This window comes from Formica exsecta, unplaced genomic scaffold, assembly GCF_003651465.1.
Source record: "Formica exsecta isolate Colony F162 unplaced genomic scaffold, ASM365146v1 scaffold69, whole genome shotgun sequence".
Classification (NCBI taxonomy): Eukaryota; Metazoa; Arthropoda; class Insecta; order Hymenoptera; family Formicidae; genus Formica; species Formica exsecta.
The window spans coordinates 425161-444919 of NW_021853455.1; the positions used below are offsets into that span (position 1 = coordinate 425161).

A 19759-nucleotide genomic window follows, 5' to 3' on the forward strand; every position below is an offset into this window, starting at 1 on the left:
GGAAGCGAATTTCGCCGTGTACCCGAATCGCGAGATGGCGGCAGCAATGCAGCAACGCAGATTACTCGCCGCTGAAATAAAGATTCCTTACAAAGGCCCGGAAAAATCCTTCTCTGTCAATGTAGGACCGCAAGAACTTAGGAAAATTCACACTCTACTGTATTATTGAGTGCTCGCACTTTGTTACTTATTTCTTAGCGACGAGGTATGTGTGATCATAAAAGTCTTAAGATATATTGTGTACAAGAGACGTATCTTTTTCTAATTATTTTTTCATGGTAGTAATATTTTTTATTGTATACCGTACCTTGTCCCATAAAAGAAAAGCTAATTATACATGTTATTATAAAGAACTGTACATTAATTGGGCTTTTGTACGGAGAATTCGTGCTTATATTCTCTTGTATCGATATGAAACGGGTACAGAGAGCAAATTTAGTAATTTGTAATTTGCACTTGTGCAATGTTTATTTATTTCTGATGAGCTACAGCGCGATGACCGGTACATCGCGACTGGAAGGCTCTCTCCAGTGTTCGTTTACGTTTATAAACGCAATATTATATTTAGTATTAACAATTCAGAAGAGAAATCATGTGCCTCCGTGGCTTCTTTTTTCGTATTATACATATATATATATATGTCTTTATGAATTGTCAAATATATGGTCTAAAAATATTTACATAAGTGTGTTCTTTGTAAATATACACCCTAAATGGTGATGGTATCACAACAATAGAAAGTAGCGTGGTCGTGTAGAATATTCCCACGCCATTTACCTTGACCAAACATCATATACATTTTCACTGTTGCTATATATGTCATACGCAACAGTCAATCATATTACCAAGATTAACACACATTTTTTGATGAAACAAATATTTATAGAACAATATTCCAGTTTTGTTTTATTTGTAGAGATAAAAGGAGCAGTAAATCGTTGATGTATTCCTCAAATATTTATGAAATAAGGTATGCCTCTTAATTATACTGTCACAATTTTATTATACATACAGACATGTATATATGTGTATATGTATATACATATATACATATTGTGATATATCTTATATGTGTATATACATACACACATACACACAGCGGATAGTATTTAATTAAGTGCATATATCGTTAGTTATTTCATTAACTTATTCGCCCATTCATTCTCACAGCATGATGATGCGCACTTTTACACTTTCATTTATTCTCTTTAATAATAATTAAACCACGCATTCATAAATCGAGAGGATGGTTATTGATATCTTTTCATGTTTTTGAAGGAAAAAAGAAAAAAAAAGAAAAAAAAAAAAAAAAAAAAAAAAAAAAAAAAAAAACCGCCAGGCGCAGCGTGTGTAATCTGCCTTTTTAAATATAATAAGTTTTACAACTTCAATTGAATTCATCGCAGTTCGTACTTAAGGCTGACCGGACGACTGGTAGTACAACTTCCACGACGGGGACGTGTGATACATACTAATATTATTCGTTAAAGGTATATGATCGTAAACAGCTTGTTTGGAACTAATGTCCGCGTTCGCATAATATGGATGTGAGGAGTTTAACAGTTAGTTAATGCAACTAAAATTTTAAATGAGATAGATAGAAACTATAGAGTTCCCTAATAATCGTCGATATCGGTATTTTGACTGTTCGAGACGACGTTTCTCTCGGTGTGTATATGTATACGAAGAACGCTTGTTGGTCATGAAGTATAACGAAGTCCTTTAATGTGTGTATACAAAATATCAAACTTAATCTTGAAGCAACAGCACATGAAACAGCTACTGCACAGTCTCAGCTATTAAAACTATATTATATACGGAAGAATTGTTCAGCTAGAGAGCCTCAGTTACAGGAATACTTTTTCGAACGAGAGATAAAAGCCTTTATATATTATCTAGATAAAAGTGAACCTGTAACTATTTCCCACTATCCGCAAAGTTTCTTTTTCTCTTCAGCGATAATTTTATGCTTCAGTAATTCATGATAAACATATTCACAGACAGAAAGAGAGTGAATCGAGGGACATTTCTATGATAGAATCGTTAGTCGTTTGTTCGTTTCTCGATGGAGTAAGATTCGTTACTCGATATAGTACTCGGTACATACTTAAAAGTTAGATTGTTGTCTTAACATTAAGGTATCTTTATCATTATCTGTTAATATTATATAGGGGAGAGGAGAGGGAGACATCATTGTATGTTTATTCATATAAAAAAAAGTTTTCCAGTCAAATGTATCAAAGATACTCCCCAACTTTGATACTATTAACACACCATCTTTGATAAGAAAAATATTAACACTTTCTCAACATTCTACGTACGCTAGTATGCTCGCGTTATATAGTGAAGACAAAACGAAATTTAGGAAGCAACAATGTAGTACAACTCATATTCTATGGAGGCGGGAGGGAGGGAAAAAAAAAAAAAAAAAAAAAAAAAAAAAAAAAAAGAAAAAAGTGAAAGAAGTAAAAAGAATAAAACGTCGAGATATATATTCTATCTTTTTCACGAGACACGCTCCACAGATTCCGAAAATCGTCTGGATGTGTTCTCTCTTTCTCTCCATGAAAATTACGATAACGATTTTGTGATTTACATCACCCACTATATCTCTGATAGTATGATATCACGTGCACTCTTTTAGAAAGATCTTCTTTTTCGGGGCATCTCAAAATCTTTATTTTTAATGATTACCAACGGTAAATTAAATACGTAATAACAAAATAAGAACAAGCCACTCTCTGGCTGACTGGTTTCTCACTCGCATTTCCAAATCCAAAGAGTTCAATCAACCGAAACTCTAAGATGTCAATGTTACGCAAGAAACATTTCGTGTGTAGTCTAAGTAATTACCATGTCGTCGCGTACACGCGCAAATGCTGCATTTGTGATCACGTAATTGCGTTCTCTCATTGCGAAATTAGAGTGTTGACTGATATGACTCTCTGAATGAGAATTTTTGTAAGAAGTTCGGTACCTCGTTTGAAACACTTTAGTGATCGCGATCAAGACTGTTGCTACACTGAGGCTATTTATAGTCTTAGCGCGCTCCTGAAACAAATAGAAGCGAAAAATTGTTGAAATTACGAAAAATAATCATAATACTATTGAATTTTATCAATAATACAATGCTCATATAGATACTGCAAATTTAACTCTTTCTTTCTATTGATGTCATTTCGCTAATTTCTAACATTATATGGCAGTGAGATGCAAACATTAAGCATCTTTTAGGCAGTTATTAAGATTAATATTAGCATTAGAGGCACACAAAATTAGGAACAATACCGATATTGATCTAAAATATAATACATGACATTCAAGTCTAATTCTATCAATCAAGTGAAGTTAAAGATATTCACAGAAAGATAACACATTAAGCTTTTAAATTCGAATCATGGAACTAAGTGACGCTTAATATAATAGGTTTGAATACATCATATTTCAAACCATTGAATATTCTTAAGGAAAAAAAAAATTAATTCAGGATTAATCTATAATTAATAAAACAATATATAACCATTGTATTAACACTCTATTAAAATAACATATAGAAACGTTAAATAAATTATGTATAAAATAACGTGTGTATGTGAAGAGTATTATATCTATCAATATACAAATACCCCAAAATAAATTCTCAATAAATATTGATTAAAAATTTTTGGTATAACAGACAAGATTTGGTATAAATTTATATATCCAGCATCATGGAGTGTGGAATTAATTGTTAATCATATGTTAATTAGCATATAAGCATACTTATGTATCCATTAGTCTCAACTATTATCATTAGTAAGTAGTAAAGAAAATCTTTTCTCCACAAAATTTTGTGACGCGTTCTTTCATCAGGAAAGAAGGAAAAAGAATTTAAGGAGCCCCTGGATTATTGCTTCTTGGAAGACTGATTTGTCCCAATCGAGACGTTGTTGATTTTTGTGGAGGGCTCCAACCATCTTTTAAGCTTGAAATTTGCTGTTAAAAACGATAATTTACATAACTAAAAGAGACAAATTTTGCGTTAAATAGATAATGTTAAAAAAAAAAAAAAGAGTATTAATTTGTGAAGTTTTAACAATTCAATTAATCCCATGATTGTTATGTTTAAAATGAGATACGCATAAATTTCTAGTATAAGCTACAAACTACTGTATACAAACATGCTACAAAACATTGATTTCAAAATGATTTGAAATTTTTAACCTGATTGAGCGTTGGCCTGAGTAGGTGCTTGACCTTGGCCTTGTCCTTGCCCTTGAGCACCTTGAGCACCTTGAGAGAGACCTGGTCCGGCTGCTGATACTCCGCTACCAACAGTACCACTTGCTACTTTTTGCTTTAACATTGTCCAATCGAATGTAAAATCATATTGATGATTCAATGTACGGAAAAGTATGCGGAAAAGTTGGCGTAGATACATATAATCGGGGCTTTCTTCGAAACGTAAGCCCCGCGTATAATTCAAATACATTGCAAATTCGGCGGGAAATCCCTGAGAAACGTATAATCTTCGTTGTAATAAATATACATGTAATAGAAACATGAAAAAACTATGAATAGATTCTTTGGTATACCTTGCACAAGACTTCTACTGGCGTAGACATCTTTTTCTCACTTATTTTTTCATACTTTTGCTTCTTTGTTGCAGCTTTGAGACCTTGCCAAGGTAATGATCCGCGATTAAAATACATAAGAACATAGCCGAGTGATTCCATGTCATCGCGACGACTCTGTTCAATTCCAAGATGTGCGTTGATAGATGCGTACCTTGCAGTACCTGTTAAATTTTTATCTTCGCGATATATTATATGCAGTCTTGTACGACTATCTCTATACTTTTTAGCCAATCCGAAATCGATGAGGAACAGCTGAAACAATCATTTCATAATTTAGAGGATTATACGGGAAATTTAATTCTCGATATATTACAAAGGAATAATCTCAGATCAAGATGTATACCTTGTTACAATGTCGCCCAATTCCCATTAAAAAATTATCTGGCTTTATATCTCTGTGGATAAAGTGTTTGCAATGAACATATTCAATCCTACCAATCATCTGGTCTGCCAACATTAGAACTGTTTTAATTGTAAACCTTCTTGAACAAAAAGTGAAAAGATCTTCCAGAGATGGTCCAAGAAGATCCATGACAAGAACGTTATATTCACGTTCTTGGCCATACCTGAGGCAAGAAAGATTCTTGTCAGTTGTCTGATTCGCATAAATTTTGAATAATAATGTAACAGTGGTTTATCAAGTGTTTTTTTATTATTACACGACATTATAAAAATCATTTGGATAAAACATTTTAAATGTAAAAGAAGAATATATTAAATGTGATAATTACCAACGTATATGCGGTATTCCTATGCCACCGTGTAATATTTTGTAGAGCTTTGATTCATATAAAAGCTGCGGATGCCGGGCTCGCATATTTTCCAACTTAACTGCAACTTCCTGAAATAAAAATATACAGGTCATGTTATCAAACTGTGTTTCAAAGCTTTATCTAGCGCAAAGATTACAAATCAAATGCAAATGAAATTCATACAATGATGTAATGAAATTATGATTTCTTTCTTCTTATTATTATGAATTTCTTTTGCCTTTAGAATAGAATATTTGCTTGTGTATTACAGAAATAATTATAAACAGATTGAAGATAATGAAAAAATAAAACAATAGATACTCTAAGTGTAATAATTGTGAAATAGTACACTAAGTTAATTTAAAATCTCGAATTTAACCCTATTCTTATTAAAATTTTTTCATTTAAATTCTATTTCCTCTTTATTGTCATTTGTTTACTATCCTAAAAAACATGGAGTTATCGCGGTATTGTTTTTCTTACATTGTATAATAAATATATATATGAATTGTGTAATAGCGAATGTTTAAAATAAAATACATTAGAGCATATAAACAATAATGATCAACTTCATTCAAAAAAGGGAAAGCAATTTGCAAAACAAATAAAAATGAGTCAATTTTATCATTGATTACTGTACTCGTGCTTAATTTAATTTTCTTTATCTGTAATTGGGGAACTATAACTTAGTAAGACATAACACGCAGAATTAGTTATAACTCAGATCGAGTTCACTGAATCTAATCCAAGCGAGAGGCGTAAAAAATCCACAATCGTGGGCCGTTTGTGCAAACGATTGCAAAATTACGCGCACTCGAATCCCAATAATTATCATTATTATGACAAGCGTCAGCTTATATTTATCTCGACGGCGTCGCGACGTACATACGTCATTCGCGATACGCATGACAATCCAAATTTTCGCAGAATTATCGTCAACATATTTATTCACGACACGCACGCACGACTTCTGACGCGTGCGTTCCCAAATTACGGGACACGATTTTGACAAGAAGGACCTCATCGTCCGAGAAATCCTTCCGCCGCGACACCACGGTCGACAGGTCTCTACGGGGTTGCCTCGTCTCATCGAGACGAGCCGATGATCCTGAGATGGGCCTCCGACGAAACGAAACGAGACGAGACGGGACGAGACGGGACGGGACGGGACGGGACGGGACGGGACGAGACGAGACGAGACGAGACGACGAACAGGCGAACGGGAATAGAGGGAGCCGAGCTGGCAATCCAGCAGTAGGTCGGTGCAAGGTTCTTTAGAAACGTTCCGTTTCCTTACCTCGCCATTGGAGATGTTGATGCCGAGGTAAATGTCTCCGAAGGAGCCTGAGCCGATCTTCCTCATCAATCTGTACTTGCCACCCACGATGAACTCATTCTTTGCTATTGATACCGCCAACGACGCCATGTCACTACTCTCCTCCGTATGCCTTCTCTCTCTCCTCCACTCTGTCCGGCTCTTCCCTTGCGCGGGGACCTCTACACGGCGATGTAGTCTTGCACCTGCTCCACGTCTCCCTCTCTTTCTCTCTCTTTCTCTCTCCCTTCGTCACGCAATCTCTCTTGTTCTCGCGCTCTCTCTCTTTCTCACGAGTCAAATCGAGGTACGAACCGACCGGAGCGTATCAGGACGCTTTGCAGGCCAAATTTTGACAGTTAAGGTCGCCGAGAGAACGCGATCGTTGTTACGTGTTACACGGGAATAGTCACTGACGGCACGGCAAGCCCCATCGACAGCGCGCCGACATTTTCCCTTTCGCTGTAGGCACGAGAGCAGCGACTGACGTCCCGGAAGTGATACGTCACGATAGAGAAGAGGGGGGGAGGGGGAGGGGAGGGAGAGGGTCACTACCGCTCAATGGAGCCACCCGAGTGCGATCAGCTGACGATCGTGCTTGACATTTCGTGCGCGCGATAATCGGCGTATTTTTCAGCCTGCGACCGCGTCACACGGCAGGCAGCCTCCTTTTTTCGCAACTCTGGACCCGATCCTCGTCAAGTCGCTCACTTGAGGCCCGAGGTGTGAAGAGTGATTTGAAGCGCCAGCAGCGACATCTGTCAATTTGTCTGTCAAGTTTATTTTCAAGATGACTACGGTGGAGCGTCGACACATTTTTCTCCGGCCGAACTAGAGGTATTGTTCGTATTCATTCTTGTTCAACGTTACAGAATCGACATCAATGGCAAGTGTTTTGCTACGAAACGTGACTCGTGTAAGATTAGGCAAACATTTGAGGAATACCCGGATAACGGTGAGGACGAGCGACGAGAGGTACATCATGACGAGCCGGGCGAGACTCGACAAGGTCTTGGAGGAACTGCAAAAGAATCCCTATTACGATAAATATGCTGGGAAAATTGCCAAGCTGCAACAAACTAGTCCGGAAGAGTTTCTACAACGCGTCGAGCAACAGGAAAATGCTCGCGATAAGAAAGGTATATAAACTTTGTAAGATTGCAATTGCGCTGGCAATATTGTTTTTTGATTATTTCAAATTCTCTATTTCGTTTTTTCTTCTCTGACAATTATAAAGTAGACCTTTGTGTCAATGTGTTTTTATCTAGATATCTATAGTAAAATCTTTTTACAAAAAATATTACAGTTGTAATAAATTATCAGTGATAGGAATATTAATTCTAAGAATTCTGTGGCATTATTTTATTATGATAAATGATGCTTGAACGTTATAGTTAAAAAGAAACAAGCTGCAAAGTTGTATCAAACTGAGGCAAAACCAATTTTGGAGCCCGATACGCAGGCACAAGAGGCGCGATTAAGTAATATAATGAAGGTTGACATGATAAAAGATAAGACAAAGGAAGAGATTATAGAAATATGGAAAGAGTATCATAAGCAAAAGGATTGTATTTGCGGAACTATGACACCCGAGCAATACGATACGATGTTTGCGCGTGGCAAGCAATATTCTACCTTTCTATTACCATTACCGAAAGAACGCGGCTATGAATTTGTTATGTGTCAATTCTATGGTTCGGAAGTACACATGACGCCACTTTTGTGGTATCAGGCGCATAAAGAGAACGCACCCGAGTGTTTAACCATGATACATTATACTGAATTGAGAGACGATAAGGGCATTATACTCATGCGGGGAGAATTTGATACAAAATTACTACAAGTACACGAAGCCCAATGTCTAGCTAACGAACTGCAATTATATTATTGTAACGATAACAAACACAGGTTACAGTTGCTTGAAACATTTACCCATAAACCTAATGAATTTAAACATATGGATCTCATAGCTCAATTAGAAACAATATCTCTAGAGGTACCTAATGTTGAGAAGAAGAAATGAAAAAATATTGTAAAAAATTTCTATATTGCTCCTTGTTATTTAATGTAGTATAACTATATGTACGAAAGAAATAAATATTTTTAAAATTAACAGCTTCTGTATTTTATTTTCCATATAATAATTTTATTTTAACTGTATTTATTATATGATAAAAAATAACTTTTGTTTCATATAAAACTCGATATCACTTTCTTTTTGTATCTGGAAATTTCTTGACAAGTTTCATTCAATTATCAATAATAGTAATTGTTAATTTAAATTTCAGTTAAATATGCCATAATACCGAATTATCAGTTTTCAAAATTGGCAATATTTCCATTCCTGTTAAAAAACGTACGATCATCATGGAGTCAAACAATAAAGAGGCAATATGTAAAAGATTTGTCTCGAAATAAATACATTACTACACCCATTTTTTATGTGAATGCTGGTATGCAATATTGTCCAAACTAAAAATTCTTATCAAATTACAATTTAAACATAATAGGAAAGTATTATATAAGTGTTTGCATATTTTATATATTAGGTCCTCATATCGGACACTTGTACAGTGCTGTTTTGGCTGATGCAATTACTCGATACAACACCATGTTGGGCCACAAAACATTCTTGACCACAGGCACTGATGAGCATGGTAACAAAATTAAAGCTGCTGCAGCTGCAGCGGGTCTGCCAAACCTCGAGTACTGTAATAATATTTCGCAGCAATTCAGGGAAATGTGCGATAGGTTTGAAGTGGATTATTCGCGTTTTATTAGAACTACAGAAAAGCAACATTATGATGCAGTGCATCACTTTTGGGTTCTTAGAACAAATTTAGACATCTATCTCGTATAACGCTTTTGTGATATCTTGACTCACATTGGAAAATTGTACCTTTTCCAGAAACGGCTGGAGGAAAGAGGGCATATCTATCTAGGAAAGTATTCGGGGTGGTACTGTGTATCAGATGAAGCGTTCCTGTCTGATACAGAGTTGGTGGAGCAGAGAGATCTTACTGGTAAAATAATCAAAGTCTCCGCGCAGTCAGGAAATACGGTAGAATGGACGGAAGAGGAGAATTACAAGTTTCGTCTTAGCGCATTTCAAGATGATCTCAGGCATTGGCTCAAAGATGGTATAAATAATGTCGTTTCTCATTTAATTTAATCCCTTCTTGTACTTACAAATTGTGAATTTTGGATCTTTTATAGAAAACGTAATTAGACCAGCATTGTATCATAAAATATTGTCGGAGTGGATAGAAGAAGGTACATGTTTACAAGATTTAAGCATCACTAGAATCAGGAATAAAGTGCCATGGGCCATGCCTTCTCCATGCGATGAGTCTCATTCAATATACGTGTGGATGGACGCTTTAATAAATTATTTAACAGCCTTAGGATATCCAGATGAATCATTCAAAGAATTTTGGCCACCTACTATTCAAGTATGATTATAAGTTTTAGCCAATATTGATTATTAGCGGGTACAAAGTGAGATATGTTGAAAAAAAATATTGATGCAGGTAATAGGAAAAGATATTTTAAAGTTCCATGGTGTTTATTGGCCAGCATTCTTGATAGCAGCGGGTCTTGAGCCTCCAAAAACGTTGCTGTGTCATGCTCATTGGACCGTTGATCATCAGAAAATGTCGAAATCAAAAGGAAACGTGATCTCACCGTTTGAGGCTGCAACTAATTATTCAGAAGATGGATTACGATACTTCATTCTCAGAGAAGCTGTGCCGCAGAATGACGCAAGTAAGATGATTCTTGTACATTTAGATATTATATATCACTTTGTACCATATATATTTTTTAAATCTCTATGCATACACAAGAAAATTTTTTTTGTGCTGTAGATTACAGTTCAAAAAAGATTGTCAATGTATTAAATTCCGAACTGGCGGATACATTAGGCAATTTAGTCAATCGTTGTGCGGGTAAAACGATCAATCCGTCTAAAGAGTTCCCCGATCCGGCAAAATACTGGAACGTATTGCAGTCTCAGGTGGCCGACGAAACCAGAAAAGCTTTAGAATCCGTAGGGAGGAGAGCACGCGAAAGTTACGAAGAATACAATTTGCATCATGTCGTAGACGCGGTTATGAGTATGCTTCATTGTGCGAATAAAATGGTAGACTATCACGAACCTTGGAAGCTGAGAAAGCAGGTCGACGATGCAGATTCGATTAGGGAACTCAAAGCTGTAATATCATTTGCTCTGGAAAGTAGCAGAATAGCTGCTTTAATATTATATCCAATTACACCAAGATTGAGCAGTAACTTGCTCGATTTTCTGGATATCCCGAGAGAGAATCGCACGTGGACGGATACCGTGCCTAAATTCTTCAACAACAGTGGCGTGAAAGAAAGATATATTGAGTGTAACAATGTAATATTGTTTAAGAAAATAAGGAGTCAATAAATATCTATTATTTGTTCGGAATTTCGATCGATAAGGAAATGTGTGGTAGTTTTCTATATTCTTTGTGTAAAAATCTCAGAGTGTGTGATGTGATAAAATTGCATAGTGAAAGTTATATACCTCAATTATATGTTGTGTATGAATTACAATGAGAAGATATTTTGTAGAAGTACTATTCGTTAATTTAGAATTTTATATTCACAGCTTAAAAATTTTCTGCTATTGTAGATATAATAAGCATATATAAGTGTTTGTTTTTCGTATCGGTTTGTGTTTCCTACGCTTTGATGGGATACAGGAATTAGTAAGAAATCGCAAATCAGATACTCTTGTCGAAGTCTTATAATCTAATATATTTACAGAGAACGGTCATTCGAATATATCAGTAATATACATCAACAAATCAACATTGCGCCGAGCCGATTGGAGAGTTTTAAACATCGTTCCTTCAACCGTTCTTATACAATCCACAACAACGTATACATTTGTGCACTCATTTTCTTTCGTTATCCCCCCTACCTCCTCTCGCGCCGAATCGCAATGCGCTTTGTATCGTAGATATAGATGTACCAAGGAAGCTCGACGGATCCTCGCGAACGCAAATTGGTTCGTGACTACTTCCTTCCGCTCGGATATGTGATGCAAAATTGAGTTTTAGATTCGACGGGTGCTCGACGATTTTCGATTTCGCGTATATATCTGATAAGCGCGTCCATAATTCTGAGATGTTGCGTTTCCGCGAGCATCTTTCTCTCTTTCTCTTTGTGTTTCTCTCTTCGCGCCCCGTCAAATAGAAAAATAATTAAATGGCTATTTACAAGATGGAAAATGATTTCTGTAGTTCACACGGCATGCCGTTTGCGTTGACCTATTGCTATAAAGTTTTTTTTTTCTCTTCATGATGTTTCGACAGACGTTACTGTTCAGAAACGTATCGGTAACATCCAGCTTTTAATATCGTAAATTGGCTATCGACATTGCTCCATTAAAGAGTTACGATTGCTTGATGAGATTAGTATCCTAAGCGCTACACTTGGATTCTTCTATTAATCGACAAATCCCACTCTATGCCTTATAGTCGTACCGCTTAAAAAAGGATAAATAAATAAAAGATATAAGAAAAAAAGAACTACGATTTCGGTGGATCAGGTCTTCTAGATATGCTTCGAAGTAGGTTTCGGTGATTGTCTTAATTACGATGGTTGATTATGACTTTACGAATTGTCACGCTTACGCCTGCGAACATCACATCGCACAGCCTCTTTTGTGATAAAAAGATGCTTCTCGATCGTTTGAAGAAATTTTCGTGTCACTCGTAATTTTTATCGCTTCAAGTCGCGAGGATGATGACGATGGCGAAGTCTAAGATACGAAGTATTCTTTTTATGATATTAAGTATCTCGATATTATATTGCTCCTGCGTTTACGATATCGTTCCTCTAAAATCCGACGTCGAAGAGACACGAACAACGGTCTTCTAAATGTATTCTCGGGCCAAGTGCCAATGATAGCTAACTAGAACATTGATTGATATTACGTGAGAAGAGATTCAATAAATAATCGGTCGAGTATTATCCCAGCGGCCTCGGTTACATTTATATTACATAAGCGACTGTATAGCGAGAGACGGTGTCAACGTCGCAATTGCAGTTGCAAATCCTTCCTCGAGCAGATAGACAATTTGGCGTTTAATATCTTGCGGACGCAAATATTAAACTTTAGTATATGAGAATGAAATCCGCTTGTTCTTTGATACGAGCAACATCGTATGCAGATTTTATGTACATCGATGCAAGTTCACATACGCGAAACGAGATAATTTATCGTCCCGTTGGGAGTCGCGCAATCGCGTCACGCGCACAATGATTTTTCTCTCCGCATGTGGGGGATTCGAAACAAATTAAAATAAACAAATAAATTCGGAAAACAGAGATAAAATCGGGAATTTGTTAAATTTTACATGTCTCATAATTGATATCTCTCCTATGCGATTATAGAGGATCGATACGATGAAAAAATATCTTGGACGTAGCATATGCAAATTCGCACGTCGTATTATTTTCCATCAGACGATGTCGATGTTTCTAGAGATATCCTAGTATCGCGGATTCCTCGACAAGATCGGTTGACACGAGTGAGAAAGGATGAAACGACCGCGACGACTCCGGAGGCAAGCGGCGAGTGAGATCCGGGAAAGAGATCGTTTAAGATGATGGAGAGTTGTTGAGACGCATTTATATAGCGCTGACGATAGTGTCGCGATGTCGTTGAGCCATGACGCCGACCTGACAGCTGTCCGCGCTCGATCTCGGACTGATGTTGCATTCGATCATGGATCCGTTGCGTTTCTGGACCACCACCGAACGAAATTCGCCACACTCGCTGGTCGACGGCTGGTTGCCCCGCGCGCGCGCTCCCTTCGTGAGGATCCTCTTGAATGCCTCCCGGAACTCAGTGTTGAAGATGCTGTAGATTATCGGGTTGAAGGCCGAGTTACTGTAGCCGAGCCATGTGAGAACCTGCTCGGGAAGAAGAAACGACTTTCACGCGCGCCACAGGAAAATCCTCTCTCTCTCAGAAATTTCTTCTATGAGATGAGAATCTACCCAGCAAACACAGATACATAACTGTAACATTGCCATAATAAAACGGAATGTAACAAGTAATATAATGTTAAATAATAATTTTCAGGCGAGAGATATGACAGTGTAAAAAATAAAAATGTCCCTCTTTTAATCGATTTCTCTTTAAGAAAAAGATCGGTCTCGGACCGATAAGTGTAATTGTAGTCGAGATAAGACGACAGCGATTCTTCTGATGTACTCTAAGAAGAATAAGAAAGCGCGTTCACAGAAGAGAATTACGATTATTATCGCGCGCACCTGAAACGCTCGGAGAGATATGCAGGTCTTGCAGTAGGCTGCGACAATGTTGACGCAGAAGAAGGGCACCCAGCATATCAGGAATACGCCCATGATTACGCCGACGGTGATCGCGGCCTTGTGGTCGGACACGTGATAAGGGCTGGTCGGCTTCGTCTTCGCTTGCGGCTTCGGTGGTTTGCAGCGACTGCTCTTCGAGCGAAAACTCTTGGCCATCGAGGTGTCCGGCAGCTTCGTCACCGCTCGGATGCTCTTCACGTGTTTCTGCGCGTAGCAATAGAGCCTAAAAAGAGGAACGCACCGTGTATTGTGAAATAAAGATAAGTTATGAAAAATATTAAATAAAAAAAAATTACATTTTCATATTAAAGAAACTAAATAATGAGAAGAGTGATATCAAATGGCTCTTGAAAATTTAGTTTTATTAGCATCACATGTTGGTTTTATTAGCGACTCGTCATTCTGCTAAACAAATTTGAAGACGCACACAAGGAGCTTATTGCGTATACATCATTTATCTCATATAAACTATGAATTTTTGAAGAAATCTCTTGTCCGAGACTAAGTGCATTGTTTCGGTTTTCAAGCTCACTCGGAGTGGTTCGAACTATCGCGGCTAGTCATGCTTCATAGAATTACGCGCGAGCCGTATCACTCATAAAGATTATAGCGATGATTATGAGTGTGGAAGTAAAAAATTAAATTAATGATTTCCGAGCGGCGATGGGTGCGAGCATTCTTACCTGCAATAAATACCCAGCATCACGATGCAGGGTACGTAGAAAGATATGCAAGAAGACACCACCGCATAAGTGGGTGTAATGTCTAGGGCACACGTAGGGTGCTCCTGTAAGGGTAAAAGACGAGTAAAATTAACGGACGCGAGGATTGCGCAAACTACTTCGGACGTGACGGGGTAAAATGAGAAATGTCATTTATTTTTAATCCCTTAGCTATTCAAAAGCATAAACTGCGACGATTCACACACACACACACACGTCTTCTTTACAAAGTTCGACGCGAATTCAATTTCGCGCAGTCGATATACATATATCTGGTAAACGGTTGATATTTATATATGCAATTTTTTTTTAAATATTACTTCAAATATATCGAAGTAGACGAAATGCATATTTAATAAATTTTTAGCGGAAAGGATTACCAGAAAAATTGAAAGGAGGAGAAAGATCACTTTATCAAATTTTACGTATTAATATTAATGAACTCTGACTAAATTCTATAGATATTGTTATACCTCCACTGCATCGTTATAACTCTTTGGTGTATCTTCATTTCTGTGAAGATCTAGACTGATCGGTACGAAGGATATGAGTCCTGCTAGAAGCCACACAACAACGATACCGCCAATGGCAACTCTTCTGGTTACCCAACGGCCGTACCTAAAATAACAACGCAATCCTTTAACTTAATTCTCTACAATATTCTCAACTTAGTGAAAAACGTTACTTTATCAGAATTACATTTTTTCGAGTGTGATTATGATATCTTTTAAGCAGCAAAATACAATATATAATTCTTATTTTTTTTATTTCACAAGTCTTAAAATTTAACGGGAAAGGTTTGTGTGTATATTTCATTTCTTTTTCAATCGCAGCCAAAAATGGTTATAATTTTTTCTTTTTAATTTACGATCGCTCGCTTTTTCCTTCCGAAAAGCTACGACTATACTAATCGCGTCTGGCCTCACCTGAGAGGATCCTTGATGTGTATGTAACGGTCGAGCGATATGGCGCATAGATTTAAGATAGAGGCAGTGCTGCACATAACATCGAAGGCGATCCAGATATCGCAGAACCACAGTCCGAAGATCCAGTAACCGAGGAGATCGTTGACTCCGGCAAAGGTCATCACCAGCCCACCGACGAAGAGGTCAGCAACGGCCAGGGAGGCTAGGAAGAGGTTGCCAATCCTCCGCAGCCCACGGTCGGTGTAGATCGCCACGCACACCAGAACGTTGCCAGCGACGGAGAAGAATATCAGGATCACGAGGAGGAACCCTGCGGATGTCGGCAGAGATTTGTTTAACGGAGAATCGCCAGGACACGCTGCTATTCGCCCCTCGAAGCGCGTGCCTTAAGAAATCCGCTCGCGTCGCCGATGAAATATGACTCGTCGCTATTCATCGGATCGAATCGAGTAAAAAATGATCGGAAGTCGTATGCGGCACGAACGTGTTATCAAATGATCCCGAATGTTGGATGCCGCATCGTAACAGATATATCTTCCGAGGAATTTTTAACATTAAAAATATTTCACCGTGCACGATCATCAATATTTTTTATATTCTTAGGAAAAAATCTCAATCATCATTATTTTACTTTGAAATAATCTCTGGTACATTTGATATCGATATGACTTGTACTAGATACTAGTACTTTGAGGTAGCCATAATTTATTGCAATATACTTACAATATGCTAATTTATATAATTTCCTGCAATTAGATTATGAATAAGAATGCTAATAGCAGATCAAATACAATTGAATTTAGCTGAGTAAAATTAACCAAAGGTCGATAAATCTGTTCTGTTATATGCGCATATCGCCTTTAAAGGATTAGGTTCAGCAAGTATATAAAGTTGCTTCGCAAACCTTTATTTTATCGATAAAGTAAGCGCGCGCACTCCGTATATGATAATAATTGATAGTAAAACCTCGGTTAGGAAAAATCATGTTATCCCTTAAAATTTCAAGAAAATCTCTCTACATTTTTTATAAAACATATTATCTAAACAGAATTACATTTTTAACGGAAAAGATAAGAGACTTTTATAAGATATTTCCCGAATATTTTAATCGCAAAATCTATTAAAATACGTTTCTCAAAAGTATGAGGTCAAGACTCTTCGATTGTGAAATCACAAATGAAAAAATTTTTATACAGCAAAAATTTTTAGCAATACTATACTACGACAGTATCGATATCTCGATGCATAAGGCACATCAATAATTACAAAGTTATTGAATAGAGTTTGACAGTTGGCGACGGACGTCGGTGGCACAGAAATTATGACACTCACCCTCTGGACCCACGTCCAATCATAATTTATTCGATTTTATCGGTTATATTAAGCGGCAAAAGGGGTCTCGGAAAGGTGGTAGAAAACGGTAAGGGTAGTAGAATGGTGTCGAGTGATGAGGGCTAAAGGGGGAAGGCAGAGACTACCGCGGTATGATTGGACGGTAGGTCGGATCGGAGGTCTTCCGAGAAAAGGCACTCTCAGGAGGCTGTCTTCGAGGGGCGACTCGCGATCGATCAAATGAAAAGTTTAGCGAACCAACTAGGAGCACCGACAGCAGCGAGAAAGCGTTTTCAGGCAGATCTTCTTCTTCCCCGTCTGTCAGATTACTCTGCGGAAAGACAAAGAAAGACTGCGCGTGAATGCGGGGCTTATCCGAAGTTACGATTTACACGAGACAGGAAAAGATGTTTGGACGGAATTAGCTTGGCTCTAATCGATCTCCATCGTATCAGACAAGACTACGTGACAATAGCGTGATACACTGCGACGATTGCCTCAAGACACATTTTACGGCGAGACTACGCAGACAGCACAAAAAGCACCGTAAAGACGTCTAAAGGGTGTAAGGGAGACAAGGGGACATCTAATCGTTGAGACTCCTCGACGTCTTTTAGACATCTTCTGGGTTTTCGGAAACACAGTACTTGGACACATCCATGCATACATATCTTATGGATTTACGGTAAAATCGTGATAAAAGAACGCAGTGTACGATCGCGCTAACGCGTTCTCCACACGGGAGGGTGGCTACAGATTTTTAATAATTTTCATCGCGTTGATCGCCAATGCATTATTGCGTCATTGCGGCTACAGCTATCGTCGCGTAAAAAGTTGCTTTAGTTCAGCTTTTTACAGCGGTATAAGCAGGTAGGCGCTAATTATTCGCGCCGAGCAAATAATTACGACCTGCTGATATTTTATCGCGGGATTTATCCGGCGACCGAGATCAGCCGTGACGTATTTCATTGATAAAGCTCAAGCATTACTCGCGACGATGATTGGAGGATGCGGCCGGTAAATATATTCGCGATGCGACGGACTGCTATTAATTTGAATTACACCTGTCTGCGTACGATGTGGGTGCGGTAATCGATATTTATACAGATTTTGCGGTTAAATCTGCATAATGCATAAGCCAAAAAACAAATAAATTGCAATCGCGTGTTCGCGATATTTCATCGTATGTTTCACGAACGGATGCGACATTCTCCCGAATCAATCATCCCGCGAGTTCGGCCTAATCATAATAATTTATGTAACGCGTCGCATTGAGATCTCGCGGTGAAGTAAAGTTTCGAAAGTAGAACGACGTTTATCGATTCATTACATATGCAATGCAGTATATACTGTACTTTATATTCTACACTAGCACGGTTTATATATTATATATTATATTAAGCTGCACACCAGTCATACTTATATTATAGCTCAAGGAGCACTCCGTTCGCGAAATTTTACACGTGGAACAATTATCGTCGATGCAAATTATGCGCCAGTACTTATGAATTTAAAGAGGCATAGCCGTGATAAACGACAGTGGACGTTTTCAAAAAATTCCAATTCAATCGAAATAGAATTTCCATTTCGACAAGTTGAAATTGATCTCTTTCGGTCCAATTTTCAACTTGATTTCCGACTAATTGCTTCGATTCGCGCCAACTCTTGTGACTTTTCGTAGATGCTTTATCTTAGATCTGACTCAAGGTGAGATTTTCTATTATTCAGTGTTAAATTGGCGTTCGATCCATATTACATAGACTATAAGTAATTCTTTCTATCACACATAGCTCGAAGATAAATTATTCTTTTTTTCCTTATAAAAAGTGTTGAGACAATTGGCATTTAAATCGGATCACACGTTGATATGATAAAATGATAAAAAATAAAAATGTTTTCATATGATCGCGATCGTATTCACAAGATTGCTTTTATATATTTTTCAAATGAATCAATATATACTGATTAGTTAAAAAGTGATAAGGAGTATTTTACAATATAAAAACGCTTTAAAATACAATGAAAAAGTAAAAGCGCTTCTATAAATCGTATGTCATTTCGCTTAACGCGAGTACTTTATTTATTGTTATAAAAAATATATTATATAAGTGTTTAAATGATATTTTGAAGACACAAATTTTTGCCTACATTTTATGTTTAGATAGAATTATATATAATTGTGTCTCACTTTTTGAAAAGATAAATATATCCCGAGAAAAATATTAAACAATCAGTTTCAATTTAAATAATCTATTCTGTGTGTATATCTAAGAAAATATAAATTATTTCCGTACAAACACACTTCATCCTTGAAATAAAGCGTGACAGATCACGTTCTCTGGATACAATATGGTCAGCTTAGTGAATGAAATATATACCCTTACAATATCTCACGCATTAAGCATTCTAATGGTGAGTGCTTCTTTTATCTATATACGTACCTTTTCGACATAATGTACAGTAAGCGCATGAATGAACTTGTAAGACAAAAACGCATTAACATTACAAAGGGACGCCCTTCCGAAAATACATAATGATTAATGCGAGACCTCTAATGATTAATATAATGATAATTCATCTTTATTATTGTGCGACTTATTAGCATTATATACTTACAATTTTCAATCGTGTTTTTATAATTTTACGATACATTTTTTTTTTTAAATCCATCAAAATTAGCAAACGACATGCGGTGATTTACGAAACAATTTAGAAACGCGCC

At 37.1% G+C, this 19759-nt stretch overlaps 5 protein-coding genes across 18 annotated transcripts in view; 3 read left to right on the forward strand and 2 right to left on the reverse strand.

Annotated features, from left to right (window-relative positions):
• Positions 1 to 1332, forward strand: part of LOC115243114 (dynactin subunit 1) — a 21832-nt gene extending 20500 nt beyond the window's left edge. For all 10 annotated transcript variants that reach the window (XM_029819816.1, XM_029819821.1, XM_029819820.1 and 7 more), the window contains one exon: positions 1 to 1332. In XM_029819816.1, the coding sequence (XP_029675676.1) occupies positions 1 to 169 (169 nt within the window). In that variant the 3' untranslated portion in view covers positions 170 to 1332.
• A 1329-nt stretch (positions 1333 to 2661) lies between these two features.
• On the reverse strand, positions 2662 to 7150 carry LOC115243112 (casein kinase I). 3 transcript variants are annotated; one of them, XM_029819812.1, is made up of 6 exons: positions 6666 to 7150; positions 5348 to 5457; positions 4960 to 5182; positions 4575 to 4868; positions 4204 to 4492; positions 2662 to 3051 (listed from the first exon to the last, which is right to left on the reverse strand). In XM_029819812.1, exons 1-6 carry the CDS (start codon positions 6792 to 6794, stop codon positions 3041 to 3043), a joined length of 1056 nt encoding a protein of 351 aa, XP_029675672.1. In that variant the 5' UTR covers positions 6795 to 7150; the 3' UTR covers positions 2662 to 3040. The 3 variants fall into 3 exon arrangements, with proteins under 3 accessions (XP_029675672.1, XP_029675671.1, XP_029675673.1); XM_029819811.1 differs by lacking the exon at positions 2662 to 3051 and adding an exon at positions 3519 to 3975; XM_029819813.1 differs by lacking the exons at positions 2662 to 3051; positions 6666 to 7150 and adding exons at positions 3536 to 3975; positions 6258 to 6322.
• A 96-nt stretch (positions 7151 to 7246) lies between these two features.
• Positions 7247 to 12007, forward strand: LOC115243110 (methionine--tRNA ligase, mitochondrial). Its single transcript, XM_029819807.1, has 7 exons — positions 7247 to 7520; positions 8972 to 9136; positions 9233 to 9507; positions 9592 to 9823; positions 9900 to 10135; positions 10214 to 10448; positions 10529 to 12007. The coding sequence occupies exons 3-7, from the start codon at positions 9295 to 9297 to the stop codon at positions 11113 to 11115; spliced, it is 1503 nt and encodes a 500-aa protein (XP_029675667.1). The 5' UTR covers positions 7247 to 7520; positions 8972 to 9136; positions 9233 to 9294; the 3' UTR covers positions 11116 to 12007.
• Positions 7452 to 8796, forward strand: LOC115243113 (ATP synthase mitochondrial F1 complex assembly factor 1). The gene is made up of 2 exons (XM_029819814.1): positions 7452 to 7822; positions 8078 to 8796. Exons 1-2 carry the CDS (start codon positions 7567 to 7569, stop codon positions 8704 to 8706), a joined length of 885 nt encoding a protein of 294 aa, XP_029675674.1. The 5' UTR covers positions 7452 to 7566; the 3' UTR covers positions 8707 to 8796.
• Positions 11450 to 19759, reverse strand: part of LOC115243111 (dopamine receptor 1) — a 101793-nt gene continuing 93483 nt past the window's right edge. For 2 of the 3 annotated variants that reach the window (XM_029819808.1, XM_029819809.1), the window contains exons 2-7: positions 17296 to 17368; positions 15706 to 16015; positions 15253 to 15397; positions 14741 to 14844; positions 13998 to 14280; positions 11450 to 13634 (exon numbers count right to left, since the gene is read on the reverse strand). In XM_029819808.1, the coding sequence (XP_029675668.1) occupies positions 13350 to 13634; positions 13998 to 14280; positions 14741 to 14844; positions 15253 to 15397; positions 15706 to 16015; positions 17296 to 17368 (1200 nt within the window). In that variant the 3' untranslated portion in view covers positions 11450 to 13349. Of the gene's footprint in view, positions 13635 to 13997; positions 14281 to 14740; positions 14845 to 15252; positions 15398 to 15705; positions 16016 to 17295; positions 17369 to 19759 lie in introns of those variants that run through there. The other variant, XM_029819810.1, reaches the window with a different exon arrangement.

What these genes read in the sequence shown, in the direction of transcription:
- LOC115243112 (XM_029819811.1), bottom strand. Translation starts at nt 6,794, where the DNA reads ATGGCGTCGTTGGCGGTATCAATAGCAAAGAATGAGTTCATCGTGGGT. An exon ending in TCAACATCTCCAATGGCGAG is followed by an intron (nt 5,458 to 6,665) that starts GTAAGGAAACGG and finishes TTTTTATTTCAG; the next exon opens with GAAGTTGCAGTTAAGTTGGA. An exon ending in GGAATACCGCATATACGTTG is followed by an intron (nt 5,183 to 5,347) that starts GTAATTATCACA and finishes TTCTTGCCTCAG; the next exon opens with GTATGGCCAAGAACGTGAAT.
- LOC115243113 (XM_029819814.1), top strand. Translation starts at nt 7,567, where the DNA reads ATGGCAAGTGTTTTGCTACGAAACGTGACTCGTGTAAGATTAGGCAAA. An exon ending in AAATGCTCGCGATAAGAAAG is followed by an intron (nt 7,823 to 8,077) that starts GTATATAAACTT and finishes TGAACGTTATAG; the next exon opens with TTAAAAAGAAACAAGCTGCA.
- LOC115243110 (XM_029819807.1), top strand. Translation starts at nt 9,295, where the DNA reads ATGTTGGGCCACAAAACATTCTTGACCACAGGCACTGATGAGCATGGT. An exon ending in CAGGCATTGGCTCAAAGATG is followed by an intron (nt 9,824 to 9,899) that starts GTATAAATAATG and finishes GATCTTTTATAG; the next exon opens with AAAACGTAATTAGACCAGCA. An exon ending in TTTGGCCACCTACTATTCAA is followed by an intron (nt 10,136 to 10,213) that starts GTATGATTATAA and finishes ATATTGATGCAG; the next exon opens with GTAATAGGAAAAGATATTTT.